This window comes from Nanorana parkeri, unplaced genomic scaffold (assembly GCF_000935625.1).
Source record: "Nanorana parkeri isolate BGI_ZX_2015 unplaced genomic scaffold, ASM93562v1 scaffold244, whole genome shotgun sequence".
Classification (NCBI taxonomy): Eukaryota; Metazoa; Chordata; class Amphibia; order Anura; family Dicroglossidae; genus Nanorana; species Nanorana parkeri.
The window spans coordinates 870,846-893,801 of record NW_017306512.1 but is presented as its reverse complement, the minus strand read 5'-3'; the positions used below and the strand labels follow the sequence as shown (position 1 = coordinate 893,801).

The following is a 22,956-nucleotide window of genomic DNA, read 5'->3' as shown; positions in this document are numbered from 1 at the left end:
TGGTGTGTTGGGTCGGGGGGGGGGGGGGGGGGGGGGGCACTGGTGACCTCTCTCTGAGCTGTGACTCCTCTTGTGCATTTGATGTTAGTTTTCCTACACTGTAGACCTTACAAAGGTTGTCATCAACTGAAACCACTGAAACCCTTAACAATACAGTATTGCGTTATCTTTACATGTTCTATGTTTAGTTTGGCTCAACAACCTAAAGGGGGACCCTTCCAACCCCAGGCCCCATCGCAGCCGCCTGGGCTGCTATGGCTATAGTTACGCCACTGAGTGGGATGTGTAAATGTGCAATATAAGGGCAGTAAAGGAGGTATCATTTATTACAGGTATTTAGTTAGCACCAACAATTTATGCAGCACTTTACTGCACATTCACATCAGTCCCTGCCCTCATGGAGTCTAAGCTCCCTATCTGACATACAGGGCCAATTTAGACAGGAGCCAATTAACCTTCCAGCATGTCTTAGGGATGAACCCCACACAAGCACAGGGATAACATGCAAACTCCTTGCAGATAGTTTCCTGACAGGGATTTGAACTGGGAACCCCCAGTGCTGCAAAGCAGAAGTGCTAACCACTAAGCCACTGCTTAGTAGTAGAGCAGAGACAGAATGGAGCTGACTTATACAGGAGAGGGGGTGAAAGGGTTAAAATGATCACAACCTTTTGATGTATCAGTTGCTATACTCTCCTCTTCCTCTGTTGCAGTTGGGAGGGGACGGATTAGCAATGCAAACATTGCCATGTGATTACTGTGATGGCCAATCACAGCAATCACAAGGCACAGAGCTGATCAGATTTGCTCTGTCTGTAGCTATCCACTGTCTAATGACACAGGTGGAAGTGCAGGTACTTCCTGTAATAACCACTCCACCTACCTGCTATTTATATACAGTGGTGCGGTGGGGAAGTGGTTAAACAGTAAGTAGTCTTACAAAATGTGCTTTCCTAGCAATGTGTACATATACATATTAATGCTATGCTCTCTGTCTCTCTCTTTCTTTATATACAGTATTGTATGGGACCTTTGACTGTGCTGCTGGGTGGGTGCTATAGCAATAGTTGTGGTGACTGTGTGGGAGTTGTGCTGACAGAGGCAGTTTTTAGCATGTGCACACATAGGAAGAACCGACTAGAAAAAGACAAATAATAATAATAGTAATAATAATTATAATAGTAAGTTTAGGAAAGAGTTTAGGAAAAAAGATAATAATGTCATAAGCAGATATTCTACCTGGAGGAGGAGTACTAGCAGAAGAGTCATCTTCATCTGCAAGCATAAAATAGAATTAATAATCTTTGCATACATTTTTACATTTTACGTGGTAAATTTCCTTGGCAGCTGAACAATACGCAGCACATAAATCCTAAAGGAGAAAATAGTCAGTTAATGCGGAAGCCTGAAACACTCCAAATAAGCTGCAAACTTTTAGGGGAAAAAGCTTTGACTTTTCAGTGGCTGAAATAAAAAAAACAGCGATCAAAGAATGGTGGATGGCAGCACACATATGAAATGTAGAGCCCACGACCCAGTATTAAATGAACATATCAAAGCTTTCAAAGCCTAGGAAATGTTAGGAATGTACAACAGCAGAAAGAAGAGGAAAACACATTGAAGGGGAAACACATTGAAATTCAGATAAGCCACACATCTGACCTGAAGAAGATGTCTCATCACTGTCTTCCATGTCTGCAAGTAAAATGTGTACCATATACACAATGAATGGCTCTGCTGTATGAGCAGCATGGTACATGATAAAAGTAATGCAGTTTTCTGGTATATAAATATTACAGTTACAGGCACAACATGGCCTAGTGCTAGAACCTGGGCTACCAATGATACAAATCATGAGCCTGGAATGGGATAAAGTTGAGTTTAGTCAATGGCTTATTAAATAAAACATTAAACATAAATTCAGACCTGCACTGGCCATCTGGTAGCTTTGGCAACAATTGGAGGCTGTTACCTCTTGCAAGTGTTTGCTTGTTTTATAGCTTTCTACCTGCTGGACCAAAGCCAGCCTCATTTTAACAGAATGGTCCAGTTTACTGTGACCTAGATTCATTTGTTCTAACAGACTTCCAATAGTAAATATTTAACATGGGATCAAACTCATCTGGCAAGATGGATAGTTGAGAAAGGTAACCTAAAGATTTATGAATGGACTACAGCTACCAGTACTGTCAAACTGATACATTATGACATTAATAACATATTGACGAAGCACCTGTTCTATGGACAGTTATGTTCTTCAGTTTTTTTAATTCTCATGCCTTGAATATTGAGGAGCACATGTTATGCAGGTCCGGGGATCCTGCTTTTTTTAAATTAAAATTTGTAATAGAGCAGTCAGTGAAAGAAAGTGAACATTGTTCTTTTTTCATTTAGTGTTAATCATTTACCACTTTACTTTAAATCTATCAATAGAACAATTAAGTTATATATTTTGGAGAAAGTGTGCTCCTGAAGCCCTACTGTATGGAAGCCCTGGTTAGCATACACCGCGCTGATGATGGCCAAAAAGCATGAAACAGCTCTTTGCAGTTTGAAATATATATATTTATACTATTAGTCTGTACCTGTCTGGGTGTACAGTTGGCCCAGGAAAAAAGAAGTAATGATTTGCATGACTCTGCCTACTTAACACCCATTATTTTTCAGATTTCTGATGTTAGATATGCGGCTACCTTCTGTTTTAAGAAGGCTCTACTGCGTTTCTGTCTTCACTTGCTGAATTGTGAAAATTCACAGTTTTTGTTATTGTATTACACTAAGTCATGGCTTTCTTCCCGTGAATAAAATCTGATATAATTACTATTAAAAATACATCTGGGCATATTTGCCATTTGTAATATATACTTTACAAAGCACCGTAAAGCAGCTCTGTGATAATCTTTAGCTCAACTGTGCTAATCTACTGACAGGCCACATATTGTACTACGGTTACTCTTAGGATAACTCTTAGTCATGAGTCTGCATGTGACCGAAACATGGTAAGATGACATTTGCTGTCTTATTACCAGGCACAATAAATTACTCATATGAACTGAAACACTATATTTAGACATAAAACGTTACATTTTTTGTCACTCTAATTTAATGATTATACCGTTTACATGGCACATATTAAAGGGAATGTATAATCGATTCAAAGTTTTATAGACAAACATATAAGAAATCACCTTGATAAAAAAATATCCTATTAATATATGTGTTAAAGTTTCTATATATAATTTCTGATTTTACGCGAACACGATAGAAGCCATATTTTTTCAGTACTTATGCAGACTTGCTTTTGTAATGCTACACAAAGTTTGTGCTTTATTAATCCTTATTGCAATGAAAGTGTATAAATCTGCGGATTCAAAAAAACACTGAAATAATAACTAAAAAAAAGGTACAAAAGTATAGCTCTCTTTTCTCTATATTTTTATATATAGTTGTATTTGGGTTATGACTTTGATCATCTTGGTTATGGTTGGTTCTAGCATGGCTGTCAAATAATTCCAGTGATTGTGACCTGTGGACAGTAATTTTTTGGTTTCTGTGAGCTACCATGGGAAGCAATCAACCCTGGTGTCTTTATGCATAATGAAGTGCTATAAGCCCTACATTAGAAGTAATTACGTCAGCCAGCCTCTGACGCCAGATCGGAGGGGAGTGTTGGTCTTGGAGCCTTGAGGAGCAGCGATTAGGTAAGTAAAAGTCCTTTACACAATACCTCTAGACAAAAACGAGCAGTAAAACCTTGCAGTGCGGGGGTAGTTTTTTTTTCCTCCTGGAGATGGGCTTTAAGTCTTTGACATCTCTGCATAACGCACAAGACAAATTTTCTTGTTCATACGTATAGTACCCTGCAGGATGTGCTTATCATTGAATGAACACAATTTTTAAAGTTAGGCTTATTCTAATTATTCTAATTCTTATAATGAAGGGCCAGGACAATCAAGGAATGAAAGAATATATTTTACATAACATTAATAAGATCATATAGACGGGCAATCAAGCTCTGAATATCCTACAGGAAACAGAATGACAAGAAGATGAACTCATTCAATTGAAGCATCTTTCACATGTTCTTTTCCCCTCATACCTTGGAATGAATCCAGCATTAGACTACAGTGGGACACAAAGGTGTTGATTTACTAACCTTATAAACACACCACGAACATGTATACACATCTGTAGTGTGTTCCCTCCCAGGATGATCTATGGGTGGAATCGAAACACCTTTGTAGTGTGTACACACCCAGCAGGTGTGTTGTGCAAAGCCTTGCATGAATTTGCAAGGTGGTGTTGTGTAAATTAGCTCTATGTTGTGTTGCTTGCGTTGATGAATGCAGGAATGTAAATGCATGAGCTAACCATTTTTGTCTAAACTGTGAAGCAGCATTATATATGCATCATGTGCATGATTTTTCCATATATGGCATTAGTGGAAATATGCTTTTAGAGACTTTTTGGTTGATAAATACGTTTTGCTGTGTGAAAATCACACGCACCTGGTGCGTGCGTGTGTTTAGGTTAGTAAATCACCCCCCAAGACTCACTTGGGTGTCTGCACACGTTACCAGTGTTTTTACTTCCATGCCAAGAGTGCCCAAGGTTTTTTATGGGACTATTAATGGTACAATGGCATAGGAACAGATTAACCTTGAACTGTGAGGCTGAACCACAGAACACATTTTTTGACAAGTGTGTAACTAATATAGTAGTCCAAAGCAGTAACTGTAAATGATATTGTGGAATGTTTGTGAAAGGCTGAACCAAAGGTCACAGATTTATGCCCTGCAAGAAGGTGCCAACAAAATGATTCACTCAAGTTACACACCCACTATGAAGTACCACTGCACATCAAACCACTTATGAAAATGTTCTGTTGCAACATCAAAGTATCACATAAGGTAGAATAAGAAAAACAGTGCTTAAAATGTGTTTTCAGTTTGCAGCCAAATTGGGATAACACCTATTTTATATTTCTTGCATGTTCTTATTCACATAGAATTGAAAAAAATAAAAATAGATTTGAACGCTGTCTATCCCAGTAAAATAGACAACTGAAAGGTAAGAAATAATATTTAAAAATGTTTTTTTGTATGCTATGTGAATGGGAACACGTAACAAACATACAGAAGGGTTTTCTCAAATTTGTCTGCAAAAGTAGAAATACTATGTGTGTACCATAATAAATAAGGACTGATGAACCCCAAAGTGAGTGAGGCGAAGAGGGATTCGTATGGAACAGAGAGCCACCATCATTTCTCCTAAAGTTATAAATAAGCTTCAAATACAAAGCAAAGCATCACAAATTCCATTACAACAGCATAAGCTATAGCAAGGGAGTCAGTATCATAAAAAGTACTTAGAATCCAGACAATGTTCTAATGTGATCACATTTTATATGGCTAATAGCTGTCACAGGCAGCATTAGGCAAGATACTTTCGATGAAGCCCTATCATTAGATAGTCAGTATAACATTCCAGTTTATAGAACCTTTAACAGGATACAGGCCCAGTATCATTAAACCCATTAAAAGAATAGCTCTTAAGCAAAACCTGCCAATAGCCCTTGTAAACTTCCAAGTCAAAGTCACTCAATGAAATCAGATTGGATAATGCCTGGCTGGTATGTCATTTCACAATACACATCTGTGAGACTGGTGTTTTAGCTATACAGAGTAAAGTTTCATACAATTTTTATAACTCCAGCTATAATGGAGATTTCTTTATAAAACATGGCTGCACCAATGTATCACAGAATAACAATCAGTCTGATAACAGACATGCCTATACCATAATGTACAGCAGGTGGAATGGGTACATTACATCTCCTAGGTGATGTGGACGTCTCGTGTTTATCGCATTTGATCTCAATCAAATTGTGCCTTCATTCTGTGTAATAATATGTTGGTTTTCAGACTGAAAAACATGGTCATCTGGAAATATTTATATATTTAGAAAGTCTGGCTTACTCCCAAATACCTAAATACATGTAAAACAAGTCTATGTGCATGTTATACAGTATATCAGCCAATATTTGCCTTGTCACAATAGTGTAGCCATCTCAGACACATTTGCTATGTTTACATTTCATTTCACACAGACTGTCACTAGAGGGCACTCTGTTTCTAACAGCTTGGCCGCAATGGATTTCAGACTATGCCAAAATGCCTGCCGCAATTTACCTCTATGGGATGGCTACCAAGAAAGGAGACATATGTGCCAGCCTGCAGAGTGTGTGACAACAGAATGAGGAATGTCCCGCAACATAGTCTGGGAAAAAGAAGAAAGGTGAGAGAACTTTTTTTGCAAGAGAGTAGATGAGAGATACTTCAGTAAGCTATTCTACTGAATTCTTCAGTCAGACTCCTGTTTTGTTGTGTGCTAAGAGGACATCACAGAGAAGCTGGAGCCAATTCCACCGGTTTCTTCTGTCGGCCTAAGAGGACTGAGTAGAGCTGACTGTTGCTTTGCAAAGTCCACATATTCTTTTCAGAGATGTTCCTTGTGCTGCATTGGCTGCCTCTCCAGTAACGATGTATAAGCTGTGCACATTTTATACTGTGTACGCAGAAGTTACATCATCAGTGGCCATACAATGGCCAAAGGGGATTCCAACAGAACCCAGAAGTGGCGGCAGTGGAGATGGCAATCACGGGGCACAGAGCAGGGGACCAAAGATGGATCCGACACCACTGGAGCAGGGCACACTTGTAAGGTAAGTGTGCCATAACCTGCAAGTATGCTTAAACATTATGGTAAAACTAAAAACTCACCCCTTCACACAGTGGTTTACTGCCACTTTAAGTTATATCTTATCAGGAGCTAGTGTAATAGACTGCATGGCAAAGTTAAGAAAACAATTGCCATCTGGATACAGAAGATAAAAGCAGACAATTGCTTTACAGTAGTGTCTATTGGATAAAGTAAACTGTTTGGGAACAGACTTTCTTCCAGGTGGATAATTTTAAACTTAAACTTATTGTGTTCAGTGTGTTGTATCTTAAAGAGACCGTACAGTACATTGGTTGCTACTTTGTTGTTTGGAAAGTAATTTGTTACTGCGCAGTTGTTCAGGTCCCAATACAGACTCATTAGCTCACCATGTAAAACACAATAAAATGTACAACCAATTCGCTCACTGGTTTAGTGCATACCAGTACTATATATAATCGCATGGACAAATGCAAGCTCCAGGGCCCATATGAGGCGAGTGTCTGAGATGGGCATTTTCCCCACGTTTCATACACTTTTGAAGACCATTGCAGGTCCAGATTACCAACATTACCAACATAGGTCATAACCTAGAGCATTAGGGATATCAGGTTTGGCACATGGCTACCTTCACATCATGTTGCTTACTGCCAACAACACTTTACTACATAGATTAAAACTTTCAGATTGCCATCCTACCCGTCATTGCAATTCAACTAAGTTTTTGTTTTTGTTGTCTATGCACCGTTTGTGCATTTATGTTACTTGAATAGCATATTGTTTATCTACAGTTCATCTACCCTGGGCCCATGAACCTAGAGCAGAGTAGCTAGCAGAGTAGATTGAGAGTTTGCCTTACAGTCTTATAGTCTGGGTATGCTGAAATTGTAACTATCTCAATCTCTCTTTGTTGAAGAAAAAAAAATCTATCCCTAATTACAACACATATTAATTTAATACTTCTTTCGCCATCTAGAGTTAGAATATCTAAAGGAATCCAAAACAAACTTTAAAGGAGATTTATGAGGCGAGTGATTTTCACTCAGCCTCTTAATCTAAGCCGACCTGTGACAATGAAACTGTCGGCTCAGTAGATCGGGAAGTGAGCGAACACATACCGTCGCTCACTCACTTCTCGATCTATCCCTGCAGAGAGCCGTGGCTGTCACTCACGGCTCACTGCAGGGATTCCCCCCCCCAGCGCTGACTGGCGAAACGGACGGGGGAGGCAGAGCCAGCTGTCAATCCGGCAGCTGGGTGGATCTCAACAGCAATGTCCATTCCGGCTGCGGCGTCTCAGTATACCGCGAGCTGCAGCTCGCGGTATACTGAGCTTTGGATCACGGGAGAACGCTAGTTTGTGTTCTCCCGTGACTCTTAGGAGAACTATGGGGAAAAGCCCTGACCCCATAGTTCTCCTTTAACCCTTATAAGTTCTTTTAGTAATTCACATTTTGGTGTTATCAAAACAATTACACATTTATACTCAAGCTGCAATGCAAAAAAAAAAAAAAGATACTAAAAAGTTATTTGAATTGTTGCTTTCGAGTACAGGCTTACACCTCATTTCTATAACAGTGCAGGATTTAAAAATCTTAAGATTTGTTTCCCCGTTAAATTGATACATTTTTATAAGAGAATTGCTACAGTCATTAACTTGATTTCCAAGCAATCCAGAGTGTATTACTTTTTGAGAAGTAAAGAAGAAAGATAATTACAGGTCAAATGTGGCATCTTCTATTGTTGGTGCTGGCAAAAACAAATAGGGAAATTAAGTTTTGCGGAAGATTCAGATGTGGAAAGGCTTGATGAATAAACAACATATTAGAAACTAAGAGTGCAAACAAGAAAAAAACATAATATAAAGCATTCTAAAAATATAACTCTCCACCTTGTAAGCTTTTCATGTGACAAGTGGTCTGACCACTTTGACGTGCACTAAGCGATGACTGACATATTGTTTAGTAACATGCACTGGTAACATTACACAAAAGCCTGGTGCGTTGACTGATGCTTATTAAACAGGGTGCAGTGTCTAAGTGCTGTCACTTTGTTGACACTTTTATTTACATGCAGTAGGATCAAGTCACTAAGATAAATGTATAGTTTTGTCTTCTAAACATGCTGAATTTACCATCATGAATATTTTTCTAAGCCTTATTGTCCCATAGTTATTTTATCTCACAAAGAGTAATTTTAACACTTCAAGCTTTTTTTTTTTTTCTCTCCTAAGCAGACACTTCTTTGAAACCTAAGTAAAGTAAGTAAATAATATACAGAAGAAGATACCAATTTTTTTTTTAAAATTTAGCCCACAATGTGACCACATGTTAACTCACAGAAATGCACAGGCAAGTTTTATCTCTTGTTACCAAAAGGGTGAAGAGTTTGGAGAAGCAGGAGAAGTGAACAATCTAGGACAACATAGCTGAACTGGAAAGTGAGCTGAATTGGATAATTTTGGCCTAGATTGTTTACTTCTGCCTTCTCCAAACTCTTTACCCTTTTGTGAATAACCCTGTAAAAGATTTAGCACTTGCTGGCAGCCACCCGAATAGGTAGGGAGACTTTCAGTCACTCAACCTTGCTTCAAAAACCACAAATAATCATTATGAGTAGAAAATGATCACTAAACAAATGGAACAAATGAATGTGTTGCGCGTATGTATATATATATATATAAATATATATATATATACACTGAGTGGCCAGATTATTATGACCACCCCATCAGTACTTCGTTGGGCCACCTTCTGCCTTCAATACTGCGGCGATTCTTCTTGGCATTGACTCCACGAGATGTTGAAAGGTGATGCGAGGAATCTGACACCATGCCTGATGAATAGCACTGTCCAGTTCTGTGAGATTTGATGGTTGTGGAACCAGCTGCCTGATGGCTCTTTCAACTTCGTCCCACAAATGCTCAATTGGATTGAGATCTGGTGATTGTGGGGGCCACCTAAGCAAGGTAAAGTCTCCCTCATGTTCTTGAAACCACTCCTGCACAATACGAGCACCATGGCATGGCGCATTGTCTTGTTGGAAGAGGCCATCTCCATTGGGATACGCCATCAACATGATGGGATGAACTTGATCAGCAACGATACTTTGGTAAGTTGTGCTATTCAGACGTTCCACACGAATTAAAGGGCCCAAATCATGCCAGGAAAACATGCCCCAAACCATAACACTGCCCCCACTAGCTTGAAGGGTTGTACTCATGCATGTGGGGTGCATGCTTTCATGCTGTTCCCGACAAATTCTCACTCTGCCATCTGCATGATGCAACTGGAAACGTGATTCATCAGACCACATGACTTTTTTCCAATGCTCGACTGTCCAATCCTTGTGTTCCTGTGCCAATTGGAGACATTTTATCTTGTTAACTGCAGACAGCAAAGGTGTTCGAACAGGCCTTCGGCTTCCATATCCCATACGATGCAGTGTACGGCGAACAGTGTGTTCAGAGATCATTTGAGAGGATCCCTGATTAAGATCTGCAGTAATTTGATGCACTGTTGCCCTTCTGTTGTCTTGTACCAGTCTTGCCACTCTCCATTCTGCCCTAACATTGACTAGTCACTGACGGCCACAATTCGCACGTTCAGACCCAGATTTTTGGCTGACAGTCCAGTCTTTAAACACTTTAACAACAGCTGCTCTTGAACATTTACCAAAACATTTTGGGGGCTCGTCCTTGGGATAAACGTTACATTTACGGGGCTAGTACTTGGGATCTGTAGTCCAAAGCTAAACATTTGGGGGGATTTGTAGTTCTAAAAGCCAAACATTTGGGCGCTCGGTCCGGGGTCGTAGTTCTCAAACCAAAATAAGGACTCCCTATGGATTAAGCTATGCAAGTAGCCTGTAGTTGCATGTTGTAGTGATCAATTGCACATGAATGGAGCAGTGTGTGATCATGCAAAATGCTTTGCTACTGCTTGCTACTCATGGGAACCATTTGCTTAGTGATCATCTTCTACAATCTTAAACACTTTTTGCTAACTTTGTATAAAAACAGGAATTCTGGGTTTGTATACATTTTAATACATATTCAAGCTGGCAATTTGTGTCAAGTGATCCCTCTCTTGGGCTAGTTTTCACTCTACCAAAAAAATCTCAAATACTAACATGCACATTGCTTACTTTAAGCACTTGCCATCCATCTGCTGTATATAAACAAATGAACAGCTCGCCTTGGATGCAGGTTGCCATACTTGTACAGCAATTTTTTTTTCTCTGCTCTCGCTTGCCCCCTAGCATGCTCACGAACAGAAAAATGTGAACACAATTTCCATTGTACAGTGCAGTTCACAAAACAAGGTATAGAGCAATGAAATCGGCTGTATACCATGTGATCGCTGTGACCCGTCACAGTTGTCACATAATGTAAACAATGTTTGCAGCTTTCTCTCCCTTTCCTCTCTCATCGTGAGAGGAGAGGGAGAGATCTCAACATCGATTGCACCCTTCCCATTCACCACCATACCATACTCTCACCAAGCCTCAACCCTCCCACACAACCTCCCTCTATCACCCAGACTAGCTTCATCACCCGCCCCCCCAGGCTGTCATTTCTCTAGCTGCTGTACCCAGAGAAGAAGCTGAAGAAGCACAGATCATGCTTAATCAGCTTCTTTGGGTTCCATAGGTGACATTAGGGTCTAATAGACCCTTTATGGCTCCATAAAGTGGACCTGTCACATCGTCTTTGCATGTTTCCCCCCAATGTGATAGCAATAAAGTTAAGTCCCCCACCCCCACATACATGCACATTCAATTTTAAGGCTTATCGTGTTTGGTATCTATTTTTATTTTATTAAAGAAATGTAGCAGAATACGTTTTGGTCCTAAATGTATGACAAAAAGATTATTTATTTGCAATGTTTCATAATATAACATAGGGGAAATAGTTTTTTTATTTTCAAAATTTCTGTACTTTTTTCTTTATATAGTAAAAAACTAAAAACCCAGTGATGATTAAATACCATCAAAAGAAATATCTATGTATGACTGAATAAATGTCAGTCAAAGTAGCTCAGAGCTGAATATTGAAAAATGGCCTGAGCATGAAGGGGGAAAGTGGTTAATGAACATATAGTACCAATATGGTAAAAACTAACACAGTTGCAGCAGACACAGTTGCATATCTTGAACATGCATTGAAATATCTGCCAATTAAGAATCCTTGATTTCATGCAAAGCTTGATTGAACTATGTAAGGGCATATAGCAGTGTGTAGATGGTTATTTGAGAAACTTAAACTGCACAGTATTAAGCCTATTTTTAACACTTCTTTTTATGTTTGCAGACAACACTCTCTCACTAGTAGCCAACTGAAGCCAAAAACATTTTTTTTAGCTGTAGATAGAGTAAGTTGGGGTTATAACCCCTGTCAGCTTGTTTTTTAACATCTGTGTCCCATTGGGGAAATTCTCCCTACTTCCTGTCCAATAGCCACAACAATAATTGAGGGAAAATCCCTCCAAAATTAGGGAAATCCCTTGTGGTCACCAGAACTAGTGTCCCGATTGGAAGATGTCCCATTTATTCCTGTTCTGATGACAACCCAAAATTTGGAATATTCCTTAACCTTAACTGTCAGTGATAATGGTCGCCATGAAAAATAGTAGGGGTGAATCTCCCTAAAGAGGACACAGACAGCAATAAAAAAACTAACAAATTTAGGCTTCAGTTGTACTTTAAGGTAAACCTGTATTTTACTAATTTGCCCCTCTCCAGCATGTACTTATGTTTCCTTCACTCCCTTGCCACTCTGTCCCGTTGAAGAAAATACGCTGTACTTTGGGTATGGAGGAGCATATTTTTGTGCTGAAGATAGCTGTTTAAGAAAAGCACTGCACACTATTTTCCTCCACACCTTATGGCATGCATTTACCATGGCAGAACAACTTCAGTCTTTGAGGAGTTTGTAGGCCACAACATATGTTTGTATTTTTGCTTAGTACTCCAGGTATTAAAGTATGAAATGTTTTATTGTAGATATAATAGAATTAGACTGGGTAAGGCTTACCAGTCAAATTTTCCATCCTTGTTGTGAGATATTCAGCAACAAATTAAGAATGTAGTTCAACTAAGAAAGCTAACACATCAGAATAAGGCTCTTTATTTTCAAACAAGTGACACTTATCTTGAGACAAATTCAATGAGATTTGAAAATTACAGTTGCATGACTAAAATAAAGACCCTTATACTTGTGTTTAAGCTTTCTGAATTGAGACTATTGTCTGCTTAAAACCTGGTATATTGAGTTCAAGGACTGGAGTTGTACAGCTGTGTACATTCCATGAATAGGTCTCAGTCGAATGGTATTCAGAACAAACAATTTTCTGCATTCCACTCACCTTTTGCCTTTTCAGGCTCCTTCCCGTTAGCTTTTTTTTCATCTGCATAGGAATGTAATTATTTTTTAAATGATAAATTACATGCATGTGCATTTAAAAAAAAAATAATTTACTTATTTGATATGGGCATTGCAAAATTTCTGTTATTTATGTCACATGCATTGTAAAAAACTATACACTAATTAAACTACTTTACTACGACATTCAAGGATCAGGAGACAAACATTAAGCTACTGAAGAGATACAACAACACAATGCTATTTCACTCACCTGTCACCTTTTCTTTCTCTGTATCCTTATTTTGGTTTGGCTCTGCACAGGAAGTAATTATTTTCCATATTGAAAATAATATGTCTTTGTAGCTTTTGATATGCATATAGTATATATTTCGCATAATGACTGTAACATTCACATAATAATAAGCGTGTGTAAAGTCAAGCTCTGTCTCTCCATTTTGGCTGAATTCCCACCCTCTAGGCCAAGAGAACCTGAGCAATGCCAGAAAATGCAAGGTAGGACTAAGAACCTTTGGCTTAGGTGGCAAACACACCTAACATTTAATCACATGAAAACTCATGGCTACAATGGAAGTTGGTGCTGAAAGACTTTCCTCTGTAAATTACTAGTCTGAACAGGGAGCAGATAGCTATACATTAGCCAGAATGTGTTACTGGCTGGGTGTCCTACTCTGACTGATGTTTGAGTGGCAAAGTATTTCAACTCAGGGCCCTAGCCCAAAATATATTATTAGTACTAGCTTATAAGGCAAGTGCCCCCCCTGCTATTCAGCACAGTTCTCCATTTGGAATAATGTCAAGCATGCAAGTAATATGGGACATCATAGAAATGTTACCAGTTCATCCCACTTTTGTCAAATCTTTGTACTGTTTTTTAGTTTCCATTTTTAATGGCCAGTACAGTTACAGGTGTTATAGTTATAGGCATTCTCATGGCCCTTTATTGGCTGCATCTACTGGATTCTTTCTATGAAAAGCAAAGAAAAACAGAGCATCTGATTTTTAAAATCTATAGCCTTCAACAAGCAAAATAGTCCAATAGCTATACTTTTGAAGGCTAAAATTCTTTTCACACACATTTACTTTGATGCTGATTGCATGCATGTTTAAGGGACTAACATATTGTTTAGGTCACTTGCTCCATGTTTTCTGACCCAAACAAGAAGTCTGTCTGTCTGATGTATCTTCCTTTTCTCCTGTTGTACCAGAACACCACCACAGTTAGACTGAACAAGCCACTAACTGTTCCATCAAACAGTTCCTGCATTACAACATTCAGATAAGTGTCCATGGTACTCTGCCCTGTCTTTCTTAGGTGAACATGCTGCATAAGAACAGGTAAAAATAGTACTGCAGATAAGTACTGGATACGGAAAGGTGAATTGGAATCTAGAAACAGAGTCAGCAAGATATCAGGCCAGTGTCCATTACCGCAATGACTAACATTTAAACTGCAGGTTATCTTCTGTCTGAAATTCTGAATTACACTGGTGTGATATAAATGTAATGGTAATATATACAGGTGAAACTCGAATAATTAGAATATCGTGCAAAAGTAATTGCAGTAAGTGCTGCAAGAGGGGCCCAAACCAAGTACTGAGTACATATGCATGCTTGTACTTTTCAGAGGTCCGATATTGTTCTATGTACAATCCTTGTTTTATTGATTGCATGTAATAATCTACTTTTTTGAGGTTGTGGATTTGGGGTTCTTGGGGTTTTCATGAGCTGTAAGCCATAATCATCACAATTATGACAAATCACGGCTTGAATTATCTTGCTTTGCATGTCATGAGTCTACCTCATATATTAGTTTCACCTTTTAAGTTGCATTAGTGAAATAAATGAACTTTGCACGATGTTCTAATTATTCGAGTTTCACCTGTATATATGTTCCAATTCAGCAGCATGTTGGTCATATAATTGCTAACTGAATACAAAGCTCTGTTTGGAGAAATTATAACATAAGCATGACATAGCATACCAGCTGAACAAGTAGAAAGTGACATTAAACTGTGCTTGGGCATACTTCTTAATTAAATCATTTTGCTTACTGAAACAAGCTGAGAAGTTACTCCTATTAGCAATTCTATTATCAACACCTTGTCCCACACACATACACCAGTTTTGGACTAGCAAGAGCTCCATCGGTAGCTTCATGCAGATCATTGGCATGCTGTAACATTTTACTGTTAAATTCAAAGAATCATTCCACCCAAGTTGTATATTTAAATTTTTGGTTTGTTAAGTACAAATAAGCTGACAGTTTCTTATTTATCTTTGGGATTCTTTTGCTGGGAGTTCCGGAGTCAGTCTGCATAACTACTGTGGACAATATATTGTCCACAGTAATATATTGTCCACACATAATTCTTACTCTATTCCTGTCCACTTTCCCTGGTAAATAAAAAAATACCAGTGAGAGTAGACAGGACTAGGGAAAGAATTATGTTAGAGAGATTTCACTGCTCTGGCATTCAAGCCATATAAGGGGTCAGGAGCAGACTGAGCCCACTAGGTGCCACTTATTGGTAAAATATTACTGCTGGGGTGGACTGATCCTTTAAGGATACTAATGTAAGACACATTGCATTACTATATTATATATTTACTTTTCTATGATTACAATCTTGAGCAAAGTAATGTACAGAAAAGAATGTTCTGTTGCTCAAACCTTCTCTATTGTTTTGTAACATGCATACAAATAATAAGTATGCCAAATGCAAACTACTACAGCAATACTACATGACTACAATTTCTAGTTTACCCAAGGCAAGCACTATTCTTCAAACACAGAACTTTCAGGCTTCACTCACCTGTCACCTTTTCTGTATCATCATCATTAGGTTTTAGGTTTTCCCCTGCTAGAGAACAGATTAGGTGTTTATGTTTAACCAGTAACCCTTTCCCAATGAATGCCATACATATGAAAACAGGAAACGTTTTATAATCGAAAATTAAAAAATGAGATTACCCAAATAAAAAACATTTGGATAATAGTGCATGCACTATTTTTTGTGATCGTACCACACTGGAACGCAGGACATTGTATTACCACGTGGTCCTGTACAGCTGATTGCACTGCGGGCGGGAGGCGTGTCTGCAGTACCATTGACATGAATGGCACTGCCATGCCCCCTACCGCCCAAGAAAGCAAGGAGACTTTGTGTATGCTATCCCTTACGTTCTGGGCATGTGACAGTGCGATGAGTGGAAACGAGCCCTTAACAACTGCAGGTACCATTTAGCATTAGTCTCCTGATGTTCTTTATTACCATGGTCATGAAACCACTAGGATATTTTCTGCCGCAACGGTTTAGACCGGAGGCAGTTTACCACTTTTCGGCCTAAAGCTATGAAGACATCCGGAGGAGCTTTCAGCTTGGGGATTGTCTTTCTACTTATGGCAGACAGAAGGATATGAGGGGCCTATAGTCATGAATGGAGGCCCCACACTATCAGGTTTCAGGATATTATTCCTGATTATGCCTTAGCTGCCTATTTCATCCAAACTTTGCACATATTGGGGTCAATTCACAAAGCTTTTTTTCCAGATTCCGCTCTTTATTTCAGCGATTTCGCACGATATTGAAGCTTGTTCAATTCACCAAACGATTTAACTCTTAGAAAAATCATCAAATAACGTCTCACTAAACGGAACTGATATTTTAAGGTGTGGATCGTTATTAAACGCTTTGATCGTCAAATCGTTAAATATGTACAGAAGTGCAATTCACAAAGATTTTTTTGCAAGATATCGATCGTTAAGCAATCGTTACATAAGCACATCCCTCAGGGTGTCGTTATGACATTTCCCTGGCGGTATTTCTTTCTTAGAGGAAGTTTTTGGCGGTACATTCAGTTCTTCAGTTTTGTAGTGAAAGTGTTTGGTAGTTTGGGGCAAGATGGAACCATTTGGGTGTGCTCTATTTGAACTTAAAACTATCCAGAGGCGAAGAAGAACACGTCAGCATGTTGTTCTGATTTATAAACGTGTATTCCGTTCTCGCACTATTTTGGATGACTTTTCTGAAACCCAGGTGATAGCTAAATTCCGCTTAACATCTCCCATGATTCATTCTCTGTATGAGGAAATACACATGGCTTTAGAAAAACGCACACAGAGAAGTTATGCAGTACCAGGTCTTGTGCATTTTTTGGACTGAAGCACTGTTCTCCTCCCCTTCTGCTCCCAGAATGCATCTCTCCAGCGTTATTTGACGATCTTAGATGTTATTATTACGCTTTGGGACGTTAGCATAACTCTTGAGTAGGTAAAATATCGTTCATCTAAATAAAATTACGTTCCAAACGTTAGCATAACGATTGGATAACGAGTCAGTAGAAAACCTTAACAACTAAGTTGAATAACGATTATAGCTTTAGTGAATACCATGTTTGCTAGCGTTAAATAAGGGACGGTAATTTAACAACTGAAGGAAACCAATAACGTTTATCTTTGTGAATTGACCCCAATGATATATAAAATAGTATCAGAAATTCTACAAGAAAAGCAACATTGCTCATTTGAAGGCATCGATAAATCCTTTTGCAGCTAGTAGTATTTATGACCGAAATACTGCCATAATTCCCATTTCCACGTTTTTGTCTTAATATAGACGTCAATATCATTATTATGTTGTCTGCACATATGTATTGCAGTGCATGCCCCTATTAATAATCTGCGGACTAATTCTCATCATTAGGTGTTGACTGACATCTGTCTCCACCTCTGCAGACAGCAAGGAAGTTTTGAGAAGTCTGTAGTGTCTGAGAGAACTTCAAGTATGCAGATGAAGGATCATTTTTCATGCGGGGGTAAAGGTGGCCTGTACAATGAGGATGTACAAGCAGCCAGTGAAAATCATCTTTATATGGTGTCAACTCACAGACTCTTGGCTAGATAGATAGATAGATAGATAGATAGATAGATAGATAGATAGATAGATAGATAGATAGATAGATCAAAACAATAATGAAAAAGATCAGCTCAAAAAAAGCATTCCTATTGCTATTGATCATTTCTAGTAAAAGTTTTATAGTCCGGTGACTGCTATAAACCTAAGGACTACTAATGGTTAGACCTGGTTAAAAAAGTAAAAACTACTTTAACATGATCGAATAGATAGCAGAATAGAAGCAGTTCTAATATATCTATTATAACATGATAAATATCACAAAACACTATAAAATCATTCAAATGCCCCCCACATATGGTCAAGTGAAAAAAAATTATAATAATGATGAAAAAATAATGATTTTAATAACTCTGCAGTACTTTAAAGTGTATTTCCACTTTTGCAGTCAAATTTGAGAATACCGCTCTATATGTTTGATATGTCTTCCTATTCACACAGCATAACGGAAAATATTTTTTTTTAAATATTTTGTTACCTTGCAGATGTTTTGTTGCAGCGGACAACATAGCTGAATCTATTTTTTTCTGACCACACTCACAGTAATCTGTCCTTATAAAGAGACTTAGGACAGAAATTTGTGGATTGTGTTTCTCTCATTAATGTCATTAACATACAATGCAGAAGCCAGGGTTGTAATCCATTAACACTTTGTTAGAACAGGCAGTGTTCAAATCTGCTTCACAAATTATGAAATGAGCAAACACAGTGCAGACAGGTTTAGACCCCTCACTCCTCACAACCCCTCCTGACAATCCAGAAGCAAGGGGAAGCTAGTAGACATTTAACCCTTAAGAAGCCAATAAATCCTAACCCAAGTAAAATACATTTAAACTGCAAGAAACATTTTAAAAATGTTTTTAGCTGTGATTGGGAGCATGTCAAATATAAAATAGGCGTTATCCCAATTTGGCTGCGAAAGTGGAAAAACATTTTAAGAACTTCTGCACATGGGCCCCCAGCCACTCAGGAATAGGCTTTATATATGGGCCATGACTAAAGAGCCGAAGGATCCAGCCGTAACTTCAGCTGATCCTTTGGCTCTCTTCGACTGCCGGAGCCCTTCGCTTCAGTCGAACTGAAGGGCTGCTGTACGGGCTATTCACTATACAGAAGGCAGCCGAGGGGCTCAGCCGAGCCGAAGGCATATGCTTTGGCTCGACTGAGCCGAAGTGACAGCCGAAGCGTGGAGAAAGGTCAGCCGAAGCCTATCGATCTCCATGCAAATGACAGCCGGGCAGAGCCAGCCGTGATTTCATGACTCGCTCCGCACAGTCGTAATGACAGTTCAGAGTCCCCAAATGACCTGGGGACGCTGATCTGTCATTTAACAATAACAACTGGGCGGAGCCGGCTGTGACGTCACAGACTGGATCCGCCAAGTTGTTATTCATTGGCCAGGACTTGCTAGAAGACTCTGGCAGGTGCTGGCCAATAGGAAACAGTTGGGCAGAGCTAGGTGTCACTGCTAGTTCCGCCCAATTGTTTTTCTTTTGCCGGCATCTTTGCCAGCTTTTAAAAAAATTATTTTTGATTTTTTTTTCTTTGAACTATTTAAATTTTTTTTTACTTTTCCTATTTTCTTACATTTGAATTTAACTTTTTTTTTTTTACTCATTTCACTTATTTTCTATTCTGCGCGGTACCTCTGAGGTACCGAGCAGAACAGCCGAGCCGAATGCCGCTTGGTGGCATTCGGCTATTCACTTACTGCCATTCGGGCGCTCTGATAATAGGGACGAACGGCAGCAAGCGAGCTGCCAGAGCTTCAACTCAGCCGATCCAGAGCATGTTCGAATGACCGAAGGCAGCCAATGTACGGTTGATTTCAGACGATGTACAGTTGAAATCAGCCGTATGAATAGCTAAAGGTTTTTCGGCTCACTTCACTTTGGCTGGGTTATTCACTTGGCTGCCTTCGACAGCTTTGTGAATAACCCTCTAAATTTCCCTTGCTGTTTGCTGTTTGATTATAACAGTAAAAGCTGTCAGCTCTGTGACAATCAGTATTCAGCTATCAGGGTGAACGTTCCCTTACACTTCCTCACCGGGTGCTTTGGGGTTTAAAGACAGGCCCAAATGATAAGGGTATTAGGACCTGTGTTGCCAAGCATTTGTTCACTTCAAGTTGTTTTTTAATTCCTATACAAGTCTATGTAAATGCAAAACCCACTTAAGGCAGGTCAATGAATTGTGAATATGCTCAGAAGCAAACAGATATCAAACTGATGACATCAACACAAGGCCAAACACTGGTGTCTTCTGATTGATCTCTGCAGGCCTACATGTTTAATCATGCATAGTGCCATTGAGCATGTGTGGCCATCATGGCCTTTCTCTTCCTATTCCTCTGGGCTGTCTTTTTAAGCCCAGTGCAGGCAGTGGATGCACATATTTTGTGCACGCTCACGTAAGTATGGCTTGGCAGCGTTCGATTGGTTCCTGCAAGCCAAGGAGCCACCCTTACAAAGGTCAGGGACAGAAGTCAGGGCAGAGTGTGAAAAGGAAGGATAGAAAAAAATAAAATACAAAAGAACTTCAGACAGTGTAAGTCCTACCCTCAGCATCTAATATAGGTAAAATTAATGTTGGGTTTAACATAACTCTAAAGCTGTGCCTCTACAGCCACTCAGCACCACAGCTCCAATGCACTGGTGGTATGCTGGCACTGTTGAGAATAAATGTCAAATTCTGGGTAAGACTAGGAGCCAGTTGGCACCAGTAGGCAGTCAATGAACATGTATTTTCTTTGCCAAAAAAGACTAAAAAAATAGACAGTGATATCTGAGATCTATTCCATGAAAAAAAAACACCCACAAAATGCAATTATGATATGCAAAATGCATTAACACCAGTATCAACTACCGTTTTTTAGGATAGTTAAGGTATATGTTTTTTAGGATAGTTAAGCCACTGATGATGTCATGTGCTCTCTGACATTGTGCTTTGTTTTTATGTGAGAAGTGTACTTGTATTCTGTAAAATGCTAAAAAGTGTACAATTACATAACACAAAATAATTCCCCGAATCATATGTATTATTGTCAGTATTTTAAAAATATAGTAATCACATTCACTCGCCATTTCTAATTACTTTCCACCATGCGTTTTTCTAGGTTGATTGTATTTTTAGCATATCAGCATGTACAGAGGCATTATGCTGTTCTATGAAAATAATCAGCAAGCACAGCATCCTTAATATACAGTATACTGCAGAACTCCTTTATCAATGAATGTCACATTCCAGTCATATTTGAATACTTTGCATTTAAATTTGCTCAAGAGACACATTGAGCTGGTTGCTAAATCCCTTTGACTGCTGGTATCTTTACTTTTTGAATGACCTTGAATATGAGCTTGTGTTCCAAGCAACTCCTCTGTAGTTCCCAGAATGGGAGGTTGCCCAACAATAAATGATGTGAAGTGAGAATGTAGTCTCTCCCAGACCCACTGGAAAAAGCTTGCTGAATCCAAGCACTATAGCAATGGCATATTTTGGCTTATCATGCCATCTTCACAGTTTTGGTTCTTGATATTACTGAGATGCTAAGACTTACCACGGCTGTTGCATCTTAGCCAATCAGATGCACATTCCTGAGTGCGTGGCAGTCTTTCAAGTGTCACAGTGTTAAAGGCTTTACAGAAATCCAAGGAAGCTGCATTCCCTACTACATAAACTTGTGCTAGTCTTGGACACCACAGAGAGAATAATCTAATGCATTTGTGTGTGCATACGAAAGTCAAAGTTATCCTTTTTAGATAGAAGGCATTTGGATCGTAGTCTCCTGACTTATCAAACAAGGCACTAAACTGATTAATTAAAAGATACTCCCCTCTCATGAGACAACTGTCATTCGGATCATGTGAACAGAAATGCTTTCATGTGTTTGCCATTTCCCAGATTGGATTATTAGGGTTGCTTCACGTGACAGGAGCAGACGTGATGCTATACTTTTATTTTGCCTTCAGTTACAGTTAATCTAGAAGGTGGTTCATAAAAATGATTCTCTTTGGGTTTTATTAGCATACTAATTATTCAACAATGCTGTTCAGAGAAGTGTGTGCTAGAAACTTGTATCTTAAACAAACAGGAATTAAGGTAGTCTACCATGGCACAACAAAGGATTTACTGAATTCTTTTAGATTTACTTTGTAAGAAAGGTCTTCTTCACTTGCCAAATAAACTCTATTCTTTATTAGCAGAAACAATGGTTTGGTTTATATTACACCAGTCACCTATAATCATTTATCTCCACTCTTAAATTGCTGTTATAGTATAGCCTTTTCTCTCATAGATTACTTGGATTTTGTATTATTTATTTACATTTCCCTGTTGAGCAGAAGTATCAGAATATAAGGATACGGCATCTTTTACCTGTGCTCATTGGTGATAACAGATATTAGGAAAATATAACAAAAGATCTGTCAGGATTACATCAAAGAAAACTAAAGTCTAGGTTAATTGGCAATTTACCCCTCCCCAACAACCCAGGCATGGTGTCAGTGTCAAGACATCAACCATCGGCTGAGGCAAGTTTCTGGACTTCTTCCATGGGATTCTTACAGCTTGCCACAAGGGCTGTGAAAGGGAGACACTAAAAGAAAATGAAAGCAACTATCTCTCACAAGTATAGCTGCACAATTATACCAACTTTAAGTGAACCTGTATTTTGCCCATACATCTGTGTGGGCAAAAAGACACAAGAGATTGGCCACTAGACACAAGGGAGAAACAGCACAAGGAACACAAGGGGGAGTAAGCTCTAAAGGGTTGAGTTCCTCACCCCCTTGTAACAACAACCAATTGTCAAGCACCTGAAGGCGAGAAGAATTAGTAACATGTTCCCCCAAAGTCAAATATTTAATGGAATTACACTTATTCTAACAAGCTTAACAGTGCAGGTATAACTCTTTCTTAGAGGACCACAGGCATATCACT

General features: G+C 38.9%; 1 protein-coding gene across 1 annotated transcript in view; it reads right to left on the bottom strand.

Annotated features, from left to right (window-relative positions):
- The window catches only part of MYBPC1 (myosin binding protein C, slow type), an 87,981-nt gene that overhangs the window by 51,706 nt on the left and 13,319 nt on the right, over window positions 1-22,956 (bottom strand). Inside the window, exons 3-5 of the mRNA XM_018556628.1 lie at window positions 19,357-19,372; window positions 13,086-13,127; window positions 1,240-1,275 (exon numbers count right to left, since the gene is read on the bottom strand). Of these exons, the coding sequence (XP_018412130.1) occupies window positions 1,240-1,275; window positions 13,086-13,127; window positions 19,357-19,372 (94 nt within the window). The remainder of the gene's footprint in view (window positions 1-1,239; window positions 1,276-13,085; window positions 13,128-19,356; window positions 19,373-22,956) is intronic.